This window comes from Podarcis bocagei, assembly GCF_964188305.1.
Source record: "Podarcis bocagei genome assembly, chromosome: 8".
NCBI lineage: Eukaryota > Metazoa > Chordata > Lepidosauria > Squamata > Lacertidae > Podarcis > Podarcis bocagei.
In genome coordinates, this window is record NC_138133.1 from 34,644,343 (window position 1) to 34,661,371 (window position 17,029).

At 38.0% G+C, this 17,029-nt stretch overlaps 1 protein-coding gene across 5 annotated transcripts in view; it reads right to left on the minus strand.

The window, feature by feature from the left end:
* Positions 1–17,029, minus strand: part of ATP9B (ATPase phospholipid transporting 9B (putative)) — a 116,303-nt gene that overhangs the window by 94,009 nt on the left and 5,265 nt on the right. For 2 of the 5 annotated variants that reach the window (XM_081205789.1, XM_081205788.1), the window contains exons 2-3: positions 12,601–12,774; positions 4,401–4,551 (exon numbers count right to left, since the gene is read on the minus strand). In XM_081205789.1, coding sequence (XP_081061915.1) covers positions 4,401–4,551; positions 12,601–12,774 — 325 coding nt within the window. Of the gene's footprint in view, positions 1–4,374; positions 4,552–12,600; positions 12,775–17,029 lie in introns of those variants that run through there. The other 3 variants (XM_081205792.1, XM_081205791.1, XM_081205790.1) reach the window with 2 other exon arrangements.

Consider the following 17,029-nt stretch of genomic DNA (forward strand, 5'->3'; position numbering starts at 1 on the left):
TTAGCAATACTTAGCAATACAATAAGCTTATAAGCAGAGTCCAAGCATGTAGAGGAGGGTATCCTTTACAGGAGCCCAGACACTGATAAGGGGCACCCTGTAATTTAGCAATGGGGGGAGGGTAAGTGTTTGGTGGTTACTAATAGAATTATAGAATTGTAGATAGTCAGCAAGCTTCGCTAAGAATTGTTTTCAGGGTAGATATTTTATTAAACAAAACTAGCACACGAGGAAGGTTGGGTAACAGTGTGAGCCATAGCATACTTTTGTAAGTTTAGAAGTATAATTTCAAAATTAAAAGAGAAGCTTCCGGGTCATGTGGCCAGCATGACTAAGCCGCTTCTGGCAAACCAGAGCAGCACACGGAAACGCTGTTTACCTTCCCAGCGGAGCGGTACCTATTTATCTACTTGCACTTTGATGTGCTTTCGAACTGCTAGGTTGGCAGAAGGACTGAGCAAGGGGAGCTCACCCAGTCGCGGGGATTCGAACCGCTGACCTTCTGATCAGCAAGCCCTAGGCTCTGTGGTTTAACCCACAGCGCCACCTGTGTCCCAAGTGGTGTGTATGTAGGAGAGGCCAATGTTACTCATCCTCAAAAAAATGTTTGAGCTTCTAAAAGATACTTCAGTTATATCTCCATAATACAGATGGGGAACTAACCTGAGAAAACAGTGATTTGATTAATGTCCTCTAAATTCATAGCTAAAGTGAGGCCACTATTCAATAACAAATGTGATAAAAGAACAACTCCGGTATTGCCTAGCCATTAGCAACAAGAGTAATGAATACAGAAAAGAAAAGTACATAGCCTTCCAAAAAGAAAGAGTTATGATATAAGAGGAAACAGTATGCATATAATCAAAGTGATACAAAATAGTTTCTCTGGATTGTACTGTACAATAAAATCAGCATAATATAACCTGTCACTCTACTATTATCCGTAGCTACTCTCTCCAAGTGAAAAATGTTAATATTGTAATTTATTTATGTTTAAATACATTTCCTTTTTTAATATGAAAATAAAGAATGTTACCCCAAAGTCTGCATGTGGGTAGAATGCAAACACAGTGCATTCAAATGTAAGCTCCAGACAAACCAACCTATTATAGAAATTTCAATACAAGGGAAATTCAATTGGTTTAGCAGTTATTACTGATTTACAAGTATGTGTACAAATGCTAAGAGGAACACTACAGAAATACTGTGTTTATATTTACAATGAAACTTGATTATTCTGTTCTAGAATGTTTAAATTCTTATATAAATTAATCTCAGCAGGGTAACAATATTTCCTCCCTCACCACTAATTAATTTAAAATCCCAGTTAGTATCAATTAATAGCTCAGTAATTTGCATTCATACTAAAGCCAGAATAGGATTCCAACTGTGCAATTACAAAACGCTTTCAAACTATTCCATTTCCTAAGGAAAAGTTTAAGAAAAAATATTCCAAGACTAATAATGCATCTGGACTATGCTGTGCCAACAGGTGTTCACAAATCATGGCTGATCTTTGCAGGCATCGGGACTCTGCCTAAACCCCTGAAACACACATTGTGCATTTAACTATAGTAATCAATGTCTAAATGTATACTTAATGACCTTTAGGAAAACGTTCAGTGTAAATAGAGAAAATTTTGGTTTCATGCAATGAAGATGAAAATATTTGTCTGCATGAAAGCAGTTGACATTAATACTCTCAAAAGAAAACACATTATGGAGTCCACATTATGGACTCACTTTTTCTTTTTAATAAAGAAGGGGTTATAAGTAATATCCTTGCATGTGCCAGCTAGCTGAATAATGTTGGTGGGTTAGGGGGAGTGTAAGGAGAGAGGAAAAAACCAGTGCACAAGGTTTACAAAAATCTGCATTCTTACTGAAATTAAGAATTGAAAGACGCAGCATTCTTGTCAACAAGTAACCAACAAGATAATTTATTACTGTGGAAAAAGGCACAGTATATAATGGCCTGTTTATTTCACACTCATTGAAACACCTCTCCCTCAAGAGTTACTTTTCAGTCAAATATTAAATTAGAAACTAACAAGGCTGGCTATCCAAAGAATCAATGCTAAAGTCATAGAATTTACTGAAATCAGTCAAAGAACAAAAAAATAAAGCCAAACTGTGCCCTTTTGTGATTTGAACAAAATGTATTACAACAAATTATTATTGCCAGTGTTGAAAAGAATTCTGCATCTTGAAAACCATAATAAGCCAAAAGAAAATCTGAAGAGACAGAACATTATTTTAAACTGGATTTAGTTAATACAAGGTTTTGTTATATGCCTATAAAACACATAATAGCCAACACCGTATAAAGGTTTCTTACATAAAAACAATTGCTACATTTATGGGTGTTTTTGTAATCTGTACCACTAGCCATACTGGGGAATTAACTTTCCAACCACTTATTCTGCATTTAAAGTCAACACTCTGAGAGGAACATTTCAACAGAGATGTGAAAAACAAAAAAATAAAAATAGGAGGTTGGTTTACTGTGAGCTCAAAATAAGGGAAAATATTTCTCCCTCTCTCATTAATGCACAATTTAGTGCCACTAGGTAATACACAGCTTTAAAACTGCAAAAAAGCAATATTAACTCTTTAAAATTTCTTGGATAAGGAATGAATGTGAATAAAGAATATGTATATGGATTTTAGACCTGCTTTGTTATTCACATTTTATACTTAATAACTGATTACCAAATACTAAATACACGTTCATATATAGCATTAATGTATACAAGCCACAAGTTTACCCAATTAAAAAAATGAACACATGAAGCACTCTCACTTCTCTAAACGTCACCCTTTGTGTTTTGCAGAAAAAATGTTAATGGGACAATCCTATACAGGTCTACTAAGAAGTCGGTATTACAGAGGTCATAGGAGCTCACTTCCAAATAAGATAGCATAGGATTGTAGCCTGCAGACAGGTCTTTTTCTACTCTTGTGTTTACTTTGACCTGAAGGTACATACAATACAATGCAATGCTTCCAGCAAGGGAACAATTTGAAGTCAAATTTATACAGCCTTCAAATCGGACACACATTTTACTAAGAGGTCATTTTACATGTACCTATCCTGAAGCGTAAGATTAAAAATATTCATTAACAGGTATTTTAAATCACCCAAAACCTGTAGGACCCATCTAATAAAATTTAAACACTTAAAGCTATTTTTTGTCTTTGCTGGGAGATGTAATCATATGCTTATCTATCCTACTAAAATCAATGAAACATAAACATGCTTAACTTTGTCTGGATCATGTCATTTAATCATGTCTTAAAACTGGTGTGCCCAATGTGACGCCTGAGGCCACAATGGCACCTGTAAAAAGCCCTCACTCCCCCCTTCACCACTAGTTATCTTCCCCCACCTCATACACCTTGGAAGTCAGAAGATATCAGTCTGAAAAATTACAGTCAAGATGGGGGCTTTGTTGGTATTTCCTCTTTCAGCTCACTAGCCTTCCATGCTGAGATTGGCCCTCCAACAGAAAACGTGGGAGGGGAAACATTTTTTTAAGAAAAAGGTAAGATGTAGGAGATGTGAGACCCAGGGGGTATGGAGAGAAAAAGGAAGAATGGAGCAGCCAATCAGATGGGGCAGGGTAAAAAAAGGAAGGAAGGAAGGAAGGAAGGAAGGAAGGAAGGAAGGAAGGAAGGAAGGGAGTATGTGTCAGAGTGTACAGGGTATGTATATTTGTTTCCTCCCATCTTTTCTATGTGTCCCTTGCTTTGTTTCCCCTCTCTTCTCCGGGTTTCTATGTCTGTTTCCCCACCCCAGGGTCTGGAGGTCTGTGTTTGCCTCCCCCCCCCCCTTATCTCTGAGGGCCTGTCTTGGGCATTCCTCCTCCCAGCTTGCATTCCTCTCAGTGCCCAAGAAACACATGCATGCAGTGGGAATGAGGAGAGGGCACTCCCTACAATTTGTGACAGTTCAAGCTCAGAATGGCAACTTTTTGAAAATTCCAGATGTGCCCACAGGCCCAGAAATAATCTGCTTTAGAAGATTTTAACTCTATATATTGTTGGGCGTTCTCTTGTTATGCTGTTTTATTGTTTTCCTCCAAATGTTTTATTGTGCCCTTGTTTTTTTTAAAGAAAATATATACTTGTGATCTTTTGATGAAGGGTAGTAGACAAATTAAATAAAAACAATACCTAAAAATAAGTTGCCAGTCTCTGCTCCTCACAGGTAATCATCACTGATCCCACTAATCACTTTAACCAACGAGCACAATTCTCAGTGGGAAAAGAGGACTGCCTGAACTTCAAAGGATTGCACAACTTATCATTCAAATTATTTGTTTTAAAATATTGTAAGACATACAATTTATAAGGGACATAAACTAAGCCCACCTTTAAGGAATCATTAGTAGCCTTACCCCAGGTATAAATGTAAAGATATTGTATTTTTGATTTTTTATAGCATTTCTTGGATATTTTTCTTCGCATTTTTCAGGACATCCAAGCCATACTGTGCGTGCTTTGAGTTCTTTCTTTCTCCGGCAAATGTTTATGAGCCAATCACAGCAACTGCAAGGAAAAAGAAAGCTATGCTTTAAATGTCAGTATAGTATATTCAGCTTGCTAAAAGGAAAGCAGTGGTTCTTAAAGAAAGTAACTCAATGCAACTAACTGATCTCAGGCGCCTATTTTTTATACAGTATTTGTAAACAGAGTCATGTCCACAAGCTTCCTGTGTATTTTAGGAGTGGTGCTAGTTCTGTCTTAACCAAGTCGACTGAAAAGCAGTTCCATAAATTCAGGGCACAAAGCCTGGTTTTTACTGAGTTCAGCAACAAACCTAGGGAAAGGATGCATTGGATCTCTGGCACTATTTTCCTAGGCTTTGCCTCCCCCATCCCATGCACTCCCGATAGCACCTCAAATATGCTTCAAAGGGCTCCTGACCTTCCAGGAAAGCCTCTCAGAGTGAAGGCTGCTGCCGTCAGCAGAGGAAGGCTGAAATGCCACTGCATATATATGTGGCACTTTGCAACTTGGCCAGCAGCTATAGTGGACAGAGTTCAGGATTGTAATTTTTTTAAGAACACTGCAAGACAAAATGTAGCACCTATATGCTTACAAAAGCTGCACTGGTGGTCATAATCTACCGTATTTTTCACTCCATAGGGCGTACCGCCCCATAGGACGCACCTAGCTTTTTTGGGGGGGGGGGGAACAGCCTGCTATCCGCAAGCCTAGGGAGCCCGGCGAGAAGTCGCGCCGGTCTCCCCAGGCTTGCAGAGAGCTGCGCAAAGCCCGGGCGCACTCTTCAGCGCACCCTAAGCTTCGGAATGCAGGCAGCTCTGCGCAGCTCTCGGGAGCCCGGCGCAAAGTCGCACCAGTCTCCCGAGGGTTGCGCAGAGCTTCCTGAAGCCTGCATTCGCCCCATAGGACGCACACACATTTCCCCTTCATTTTTGGAGGGGGAAAAGTGCATCCTATAGGGCGAAAAATACGGTATATAGAAAAGAACTGCTTTATGGCTTTGATGCAGCACTATTGATTTTAATATGTGAATTATTCAGTTTTGTTTGATTAATTTTAATTCTTAATAATACAACAAATAGGAATTAAAGACTTTCAAAATCTCTTTGTGCTTTCAATTACAAAACAGAATATTTTGAGTGAAGAATTGTTCATGAATTGGAAGGCCAACTCGGGTAACAACTATTCCTCCCCCTTAGGCAGGTGCCAAAACCTTCATCAGCTTAGCAAACAAATTACATATGTTTGAACAAAGTTTGGCACTGCTAAACAGTGGTGATGCCTGTGATAAAGGACTGATTGGCACCTAGAGATAAGTACACTTTAAGCCCTCAGATGCAATGAGGTCTCCACTGATGGAAATAATTATAGATTTTGACAATTCAATTTTAAGTATTTATTGCAAGCAAATAGGATTCAATACTTTCAAGACGTGGATATCAGCAAGCCTGTGTCCATCTGAAGCAGAAATCCCCATCAGTTGGTATACAGAGGCTGCTGCACGCCTTTTGCGATCATGTGCCTTTTGCCCGCAAAACAGTAACAAAGGCTTCTCTGTGCAAGTCAAAGCATACATAGTTACATTCAGAGAAACATTTGTAAGAAATAATCTAAGGTTAGTATTGAGTTTACAAATAAAACATTTACACAACAGTTGCTAACAAAGGGTAATAATGAGACCAATTGCTTAAAGAGCATTAAAAAAATACTTTGAGTTATGAGGAATGTAATTTTTAGAGGTTGCTGTTAATATTTCTTATCTGACATTCACCATAAGGTCCTAGGGTGAGTTGCAACAATTAAAAATATATACCGTATTGGCCTGAATATCAGCCTCACTTTTTCCCAAATTCCAACCATGAAAAGTTAAAAGTGTGGCTTATATTTGCAACCTTATGGTATGCAGCCAGGAGCACGGGGCAAACAGCACCAGGAGTGCGGCAAAGCGGTGCCCACCTCGTGCATAGTCCCTCGTCCTCTGCCCCAAAGCCCGGGAAGGGAGAGAGCAAGAAAGGGTAAAGGCCACCAACAACACAGCATGCCCCCCCCCAAGCAGACAGGAGCAGCAAGGAATAGAGCGGCTTATATTCAGGTCCCCCCCCCTCCAATTTTAAAAGTGCAGCTTATATTCAGGTGCGGCTTATATTCGGGCCGATAAGGTATATTAAAAACAGTTAAAGCAGATTACAATAAAAAGGATAGGTTGGGTCCTAAAATATATATCAAAAGTGTCAAAGGCCAGAATGAAAGAAGTGTGCCTTCAGCATATGATGAATACTACACAACAAAGGTACCACTCACATATGTGGACAAGAAATTGCACACCTTAAGACAGAATGCCCTCTCCCATACTGCCATCCCCTGAACTTCTGAGTCCCCAAACACCACAGCCAAGACTACCTCTGCCAGCTCAGTCTAGAAAGCTGTAGTGTAGCAGGGCGGATGATACACTATCATCCCTGTCCACAATCATCCAAGACCACAAACAATTCCTTGAACCCAAGAACAGTGTGGATTGATCTCACTGCGAGGGAGTTTGAATTTCTATCGATGATTATGGCAACAGTCCTCACCACCACCCCTGGCCTGGAGTGATCTTGCACTGCATAAGCAGGCAGACTCAGCTGGGTCAGCATAGGATATGGATTTATAGATTTGTTTAGTAAAGTTATCAAGCCCTTCCAAAATATAATTTCTTGTTACCACAGACAACGTATCAAATGGCACACAAATTCAATTTGGATCAACCCAGCCATGACACAACTATCACCTGATACCCAATATAATAGCTAAATGCTTTGGACGGGAGAACCAAATACTTTTGCTCGCATTCTAACTATACATTGAGTTTCCATTTCATCTAATTTTAAAAAAGGTTTTTAGACAAAATCATACAATTTCAATTTATATAGCCACTGGAATTTTTTTATTAAATGTGCTATTATAGAAAAGATGCAAGGAGCTACTTGCTATAACCAATAGTACAAGAGAGAAGGCTGTTGTGTTGTTTTACTACTTACCTCTCCCATCTTTGTCTCATGTACACATATATATTTCCAGTATAATTAAAGTTAACAAAAACACTGGAGAGCATAATGAATAGCAGAATAGATTTTGTTAAAGTTTAACTTCTTATTGTAATAAAAATCTGTATAGTAACATTGTTTTTTCCTAAAAACAGAAAAAGTACCCTAGTGGCACTGATTAGAGATGTACTTAAAAGAATAGCAATTGTTGAACAAAACTGGTATAGATCTTACTATTTTGCATATGAAATACGTTCTGCCAAGTCAAAAGCTGAACTTAAAAAACATTTTAAAAAAACTTTCCAGCCATTCCCACTTGTACTCATTTTCAAGCTTAACTAAAAGGAAATTACTCAGAACATTTTTTAAAAAATCAAAAAGACAATAAAAGACCCTATATTGGCATACTCAGTCCAAGGATAAGCTATTCTTTATTAAATTCTAAATAGCAAGAACTACATCTACGAAGAAAACATACTGTAATTAATGTACTCAACGGGTAGCTTTGATAATCAGGCCTAAAGCGACACAGTAGTCATGTCATTCTTAAAAGATCAGCATTTTCCCATGCCTCTGAACAACAAATGTGTTGCAGATTAACTGAAAGTGTACAGGCCATCTTACAGTCCAAATTAATTCGAGTATTTGATATCCCCTTCATTTCATATGGAAATGTTCAACCGCACCATTTTCACAGCGACAAAGTAGTGTGTCTGTGGGTATATACATATATATATCAGAGAGAACTGCAATGTACATCTCATGAGAAAGAAATCAATCTAGTCCAAAGAACTCCAGAGTATTGATCTATGTGCATTATACTTTCACAAGCTAAAAGAGAGTGTCTAAATTAAAAATGGAAGAAATAATTACAACTAAAAATGAGTTAGCTTTCAAAAGCTTAACATAGCATATTCAATTAAGTTTTATTCAGAGTAGACGCAGGGAAATTAATGGACCTAACTTAGTCAAGTACATTACTTTCAATGGGTCTACTCTGAGTAAAACTTAGTTGAATACTATTCATTGGTTATATTTTTCTGAAGGCATTAATTGTATTACAGATCACTGAAATCAAGCACACAGGAATTCTGCCAGTTCTGAGAAAGGTAACATAGCTACTGTGCTTAACAAGCTTAAAGAAGAGAGCGCTTGATATTTTGTTGTTTTTGACACTGTAAGGATAAATTTGGGCAGAATGTTCCCTCATTTATAGGTAGTGTATCCTCAGATTTAAGATATTAGAGGAAAAGTAGTTTAGATATTCTCATTTTTTATACCAATGCTATTGACAGTTTTAAAATGCAAGCAATTCTATAATTAAAAATATCTAGAGGAAAACTGAAGTTTAGCAAGGTCTGTTAAGCTTATAATTCATGGACTCAACATCTTTAACATTGTTGTCCTATAAGGTGTCTACTCACTTGTACAGTGGTACCTCTAGCTGTGGACTTAATCCGTTTCGGTGTGTTGTTCGCACCCCGAAAAGTCCGTAACTAGATTGCTTCTGCGCACGCGCAAAGCGCGTAAATCGCTTCTGCACATGCACGGGCAGCGAACCTGGAAGTAAACACCTCCAGGTTTGCTGCGTTCGTGAGCTGAAAGAGTGGAACGCAACATGAGGTATGGCTGTACAGGTAACTCGCAACCTATGCGCATTTAACTTGTGTACATTCAGCTTTACGCACTTGGCAAAAAAACTGAAGCAAGTTTGGCTTTACGTACTATCTTTGGAACATAACCCCATGTAAGTTGAGAGTCACCTGTACATACAACTGACTTCAATTACTCCCTGGTAAATGTTAAAGCCTGAATGTATGGTTCCATCTCTTTATTGGGGTACATGAAAGAGCTGGGCTATCACATTTGGATACAATAAATTCACTATTCACAATAAGAATGGGCTACTATAGAGAGGAAACATTTCTAAAAGACATAACTCGTGTTACAGAGCTGCACAAGAGATTCTGACACAGAGTTCAAGAGATACAGTTCAATTAAGTAAGGCACATGTTCTAGCAGGGCTACAAAATGGCTGCGTAACTGCTCAGCTCAGTCTTTCCTATGTGATGAATGATCTTCCTGTTTCAAAAGAGCACGTATTTTGCTTTAGATCACTGAATAGAAGACAATGGTACAAGGCTTTGCCAAAACTAGAGAAGGTGGTCTTACTGTTTATTTCTAGGCTTTGGATGAGACTGGCCTGACATGACAAAATAGTGAATGGATCACAAAATATGTATGCCAGATTTAGACCCCAACTGATTCTAATAATAATAAACAGCAGCTCAGTTCTCAACTTTTAAACAAAGCTTAATGAAAGCTGAAGTGCAATATTGAAACTTCTAGAAGTAAAGATGGCTGATTTGGTTTGCGTCTAGACAACATTATGACATCAGCATCAGAGGCCCTAGAAATCGGGCTTCAAAATTCAGAAGAGCTAGATATTTGGCTACTTTCACAAAGTACAGTGGTACCTCGCAAGACGAATGCCTCGGAAGACGAAAAACTCGCAAGACGAAAGAGTTTTTCGTTTTTTGAGTTGCTTCGCAAGACGAATTTCCCTATGGGCTTGCTTCGCAAGACGAAAACGTCTTGCAAGTTTGTTTCCTTTTTCTTAAAACCGCTTGAAGAGGTGCAGTTGCAACTTGACCGTGCTTCGCAAGACGAAAAATTCGCAAGACGAAAAAACTCGCAGAACGAATTAATTTCGTCTTGCGAGGCACCACTGTATATTAATAACTGTTTTTTTGTATAATGTATTGTATCATGTGAGCCATTTGGTTCTCAGAATCAGCACCCTTGCTAACACTGTAATCACAGTTCCTGAAGCAACAGAGCCAGAGTTATCCATGAGCAAGTGGACAGTGATGTTCTGCTTCTTCTACATGTAAAAGACAAAAAGTAGTACTGCAAAAGACCATACTAGAATTATAGACGTGGTCAAAGAATTAATACATCCTGTTTTGCATGATGTTCTCCTGGCTTCTTCCCATCACTTGTAAAACTTTTAATGAGATGCCCTGCCTCTCAACTAGCTGGGGCTGATGGGATATGTAATCTGAAACATGGAGGGTACCAGCTGAGGAAGGCTGGTGTACGTAATCATTTGTTATGTGCATTTCAGAGAGGGGTTTGTAATGTAGAGTGTATATGCAGTATATGCAGTAGACGTCTGTGTACATTCCAGTTTGTAACTAACTTTCCATTAACCCTACGGTTGGTGAATGACAACACTTTTAAGTGGTGGCTCAGGTTCCATCAACAAGACATGCAGCTTCTTCAAAGTAGTCCTCGGAAATTGTGCAGGGTAGCAGCAGATTCTTGGGTATATGAAATATACTGATCTTTGTCCTTAGCATTGTTCCTAAAACCCCAAACCTAGCATATTGTACCTAGCTCTACCATCTAGGTCGCTCTCATTACAGCATTTCACTGCTGTCAGCACTGTAGCTGAAGTATATATATGACAAAGCAAACTAAATGGATCAATGATATTTTCATTTTATAGTTCTATATAGCCTCCCCCAAACAGAAATGTAAAAGTCAATAGATTATATAAAAGTACCTGAAAAAATGTGAGGGGCACCCAAAGCTAATGACTATGTTTGCAATTCTGAGCACATGCAAATGTACAAATCTTTATCACATTACTAATTACGGCAACTTTTTATTGTGAAAAAGTGTGTTTAATATAAGTCTAACATGAGAGAGCTCTGACAATGCAAGACTAATTTCCTCAAGAGACTCTGCTAAAGTCAAGCATGAGAGTTCAACACAAGAGGTTTATAAATGACAGCAGAGAACTGGGAGATAATTCTAACTTGTATTCACTCTAGAGTCATCAGTTACATGTACTTTTTAACCTTTAAAGCTGAAATGTTAACTTATCATCAGTTAATGAATTTACGTTTCCCCCTTCACCAACATCAATCAACTCAAGATATTACCCACCGTTAGTGAATTAGTGTTAAGGCTCTCGGGAACATCATTGAAAGGGTACTGCCATCTCTCTTTCCAGGTCATAAAAAATAAGTTAGGAATGAGGCCTCCAAATGGGATTTTTGCCCATTTTAATTCCTAAACTAATGAAACTTTGTAAGGACAATACGCTCTAGGAAAAAGGACCTTTTGGCAAACTATTTTGAGAGGATGGGCAGTGTCAGCAGCCAGCTAAAAAGAATAAAGCAGGAGGATAAAATGTTATTGACAGTAATGAAATGATCACAACAGCCATCACTGATGAGCCAAAGAACAATGGAAAATAAGATTTTGAGGCCTCCCACTGCTGGTGCCCTTCCACTGTTCAGATTCCATTCTTAGACCAAGGTAAAGTTCGCAAACCGGGACACTACTTCCGGTTTTGCAGAGTTCATAAACCAAATCCTTCATAAACAGGGATGTTCTTAAACCGAGGTATCACTGTGTTTACATAAACTCAGGACAAAGAGCAGCAATCTTTGGTCACTCATCATGGTCTCTCCCCAATAGCTGTTTCCAGAATCCCCCTCCCCACCCCACTTGCCTCGTGGTGAAATGGAAGTTACAGTCTCCCAGAGTAACCTGGGGGAGAGGAGAAAGGCTCAGTAGACGTACACATCTTCGCACACGCTCTTTGAGCTGAAATTGCTCTGCTTAGGAACCACCTTGGGACTTGACAGAGGCCAAGTAGAGGGAGGCTAGGAAGAATTAGCTTCAGAGATCACATAACTTCTGGCACATAGTCACTCTTTCCTCCAGTGAGAGCTTCAGGGATGAAGGAAGAACAAAGGCAAAAGATTATCTGCATTCCTTAATTCTCCCCCCCCCCCACAAGGAATCCTAAGAGGGTAGAAAAAGGTATTTTGGGGTTCAAACCCCACTTCAGTTCAAACCCGTTCTGCCCCACAGTAAACTCCATGGTGGCACATAATTGCAGTTTCTTAATTTTTAAATATTTTTCTTTCTAAATTATAATGAGTTTTGCTTTAAAATACTTTCCATGTTAAAAATCACCCTGGATTTACTTAAATTACAAGACAGAATTCAAGCTATCACAAAAAAGAAAAGAAAAACAGCAACAAACCTGGTACAAAGGAACTTCCATCCACCACAGACAAACCATTCTAAACCTCGTTTTCTCTGAAAAATTCTGGCCCTTGGCAAAGTATGGTAATCGCTTTCATCATTTTCAAACCCTTCTTCAGACATCATTAGGGGCATTTCATCCAAATGTGATGACTCGTCTTCTACTTGGTACCTATTGGTTTTGTAAATAAATAGATAAATAAATGAGAACATTGAACTAACTCCAAATAATTGATAACATTCTTTTTAGCTGCTATGTATATATAGCATGCATTCAAAGCATTCTTAATATATAAACACACAATGGCCTTGTCTGCACACACTAAGCCAAATAATAGTTAAGCATGAATGAGCAAGTGCACTGGTATAGTTAGAAAACTGCAGTCACTTTGATCCTCCCCTGCTCCTGAAGCTAAAGCACACTACCAGGAGCTAAACCATAGCTTGACTGAGAGGACCTGAGAGGTGTCAGAACTGAGTTCCAGCTGAAAAAAAGTGCCTGGATAAGGCCTTTCTCTTTTACTGCTGTCAACCTCAGCAGCTCATACCAGTTTTTAGGCTGTCTGTCTTGATATCCCATATAAGCCATCTGCGTGCATAGACTTCAGTCCAGAATTTGATCAACTCCGGACCTAGACCTGCTAGGAGGAGGTGTCTTTGGGGATGTTCACACCACTGGCCACTGTCTTGCAAACAATATAAGACATTCAAGCAGCCAATGTCCACCATATTTGGAAAAATGACCACTGACCATAACTTGATCATGCATTTGGAAGCATGTGTGGAGACCATCTAATCACAAGTTTTTATTACAATAAAGAATGATCTCATGCTTGGAATTCTGCTCTGTGATTGCTGTGTCATTATGAACTGAAGAGAGCGGAACCACTGCCCTCCCTTTCTTTGGCATCATACAAGTGTCAAATCTTATGGGTGGGGGGGACCACGTGCTGCTGTTGGTACTTCTGGATCTGTGGCATTGATCTCTTGAATTACTTGCTAACCCCAAACTCTTCCTTAACCATGTTTAGTTTGGTCACTCAACCTCAGGTGCTTGCTAAGCTACAAAGTTATGAGGCAAGAGCAACTGGAAAACAAAACAACCCTGGTCATTGCTTGTTTGATTATTTGTGGATAACCTGTGGTTAGCTGAACAACTATGGCCTAGCATTATATGGGAACCAGGCACATATAAGCAATGGTATATATCTCATGACATTCCTTTACACTTGTTAGTGTTAAAGTGGCTAATGGACCACATTAATAGGATACTTTTCTCAACATAATTCACACTGAAAAATCATGAAACAATTGCTGTTAAAACAAAGTTCTAAGACTGAGAAATATATGCCTGACTGTTCAATCTGGGTGGGAAGGGAAGGGGAGAGAAAATCAAAATCCTCCATTGCACAACTGACAATGAAATAGGGTACACCCATCTTTGTCAAAAATTACATTTTTCTATTCACCAGTAAACTAAAAGCATTTCTTATCATCATCTCAGGAGTTAAAGAATGAAATTTATTCATACCTCTTATAAAAACATGTTTTCTCAATAATATTTTAAAATCAAAAACTGTGGTGTTAACTCTACAAGTGTGCCAACTACTAAGATAACAAATAAGTATAATGTTTAGTAACTTGACTTCAAAATGCAGCCTTTGAACTGGCAAGCAATTTATTCTTCTTCAAAAAGCAATTTTCCTATTGTGTTAGAATTTTTACCATAGTATTTAAAAACAATACAATGATGAATAATGGATTTTTCATAGGGAAAAATCTCAATTTCTTTGTGATCTAGTGCCATGTACACTGAATTGTGCTAGTTTACCATGAGTGACAAACCAATTAAGTATAATGCTAGAAACTTTTTATAAAATAAAGCTCTGAAAGCCACATGAATAAATAAGTAAGTATGCATAACACATCACTGGTGTTACTAAATCAGATACAAGACAGGTATCTGGAGAAAAAATGGCTTCCAAAAGAAAAAGAACATTAATATTAAACAAGATCTAACAAAAAAAGAAACTAGAAGAAAAGAGATTACAATACGTACTTCAAAATTAACTTTTATACAAATATCTGCTGTGAAAATAATACCATGCTCTCTTCAAACTTTGATGGCTTTTCAAAGGAACAGTAACCAAATGAGTTCATTAAGTGCCAATTGCAATTTACTGTCTACTGCTTAAATCATATCTATATTTTAAAAAGCTGTTTTCTTTTATATTATCACTACACAAACTACGTAAACATCAGCAAACCAAAATATGTTTCTGCACATACACTATCATGAAGGAGCTATTGTAGCATTCCTACCCCTCTATTTTTCAAGGCGTTCAGAATGACAGTCAAATATAGAAACCCTGAGCAGTAAAGCAAAACTCAAAGTTTCTTCGTGCATTACTCCTAATGTTTAATTCACGGTGAACTGGCAAGAATGAGAGAGGCAATATTAACCAAGTCCCCCTTCCTCATGTGCTGTTCCAGAGAATCAGGGAGTATCTGAAAAAGCATGTGTGTGTAAAACTATGCATGCTGTCAAGAAAGTGGACAGAGAGTGTTTTTTCTTACAGCCCAATGATGCTTAATGGTAGATTTAGGAAAGATTTAGGAAAGACAAAAGAAAGCACTTTTTCATGAGGTGCAGTGTTAAATTACAGAATTTGCCAGGACATAGTGTGGTGATGGCCACCAACACAGATGTTTTAAAAGGCTGTTAAATTCAAGGAGAATTAAGCCTATAAACAGCCACTAGTAATAGTAACTACACTGGTACCTCGGGTTACATACGCTTCAGGTTACAGACTCCGCTAACCCAGAAATAGTACCTCGGGTTAAGAACTTTGCTTCAGGATGAGAACAGAAATCGTGCTCCGGTGGTGCGGCGGCAGCGGGAGGTCCCATTAGCTAAAGTGGTGCTTCAGGTTAAGAATAGTTTCAGGTTAAGAACGGACCTCCGAAACGAATTAAGTACTTAACCCGAGGTACCACTGTATATGCTGCCTCCAAGATCAGAAGCAATGCCATTCACTAGGGAACAACAGCGGAAGAGGTCTATTTTGCTGATATCCTATTTCTGGGCTTCTCTTATGCATCTGATTGGCCACTAAGGCGGCAAGGGATAACCATATAATAAAGATATCCCCTTCCACATGCAATCACCTTCTAGTCCAGATTGCCTTGACAATTTCTTTGGTTCAATTACAGCAGCCTACTTTGAAATCTTGGCAGATTACACCAACTTCATGCTGAACAATTCTCTGTATTCATATCTTCTTAAATATCACATGATATACACTGCAAAACTGTACTACAGAAATATTTCCAGAAGTCTATCTTAAAAGATAAATTGTAATTCCAAACCGGGGGAGTTAAATTGTTTTCCAAGTACTTCCCTGTAGGTTTACCAGTTACTAGTAACAAAAACTTCTATAACTCTTATTTTTAAAATAATAAATGTGCAGTGTTATAATACTACCAAAATTTCAAACTATTTTATATCTAACATAGTCTCAAAGTTCACATATGCAGTACATGTTGAATATTAAATGCAGTTTTCATATTTATGGGTTATATATAACACCTCTGTAGAAACGTAGTAATATTTGGGATTTTATATATCTTTTTAGAGCCATTTAAAATAATGTTTTATTTTTATGGAATATGTGAGCTGATGAATCACATATATAGTGAAGAGCAATTTCTGTAACTATGATGACAACTTTCCCAGTGAATCTGGAAACATTTTCAGTAACTACAACTGAAAGACCTGTAACGATACCCATGTTGCACCAAGCTCGCACCTTGGTTCACATAAATACATACCTGGGATGGGTCAGAACTTCTTATTCTTACATGGATGAGAACTAAGACTTTTAGTTTGGCAAATTTCTATTGCAATAAATGCTGGAGTTTTCTGTTTTAACAGCAAGCTTGGTATCTACTACGTGACCATTGTTATTGCAAACCTATGTCACACCCCTTGTTTGAACATTCTTAACTGGAATAAAGTGCTATAATTCTGTCTCATAGGACTGGGCAAACAGATTGACTGAAATAGTATAGTGATGTATCTTGTTTTATTACTTTTTTGTGGATAACACTGGGGGAAAACAAGACACTATCTCTGGCTTGATCTTAAAATAAAGATACCATGAGAATTGACTGATATATTAATACAAAGACATTGACAAAACTTAACTATATGAAACTAGAGAATGCTCACTATTTTTGTCCAAGGTTTAAGTACTTTGTTATCAGAGACAGATACAAAAACATAAAGATGTTTTAGAGGTGCAGGAAGATAACAAAAAGGCCAGGCAGTAAACATGAGCATGAGTCACACATATAAGTCCTGAACCTAAATAATAAAAAACCTTATTTGAGAATAGATTAGATAAACTACTCTAAGCTTTCAAAGG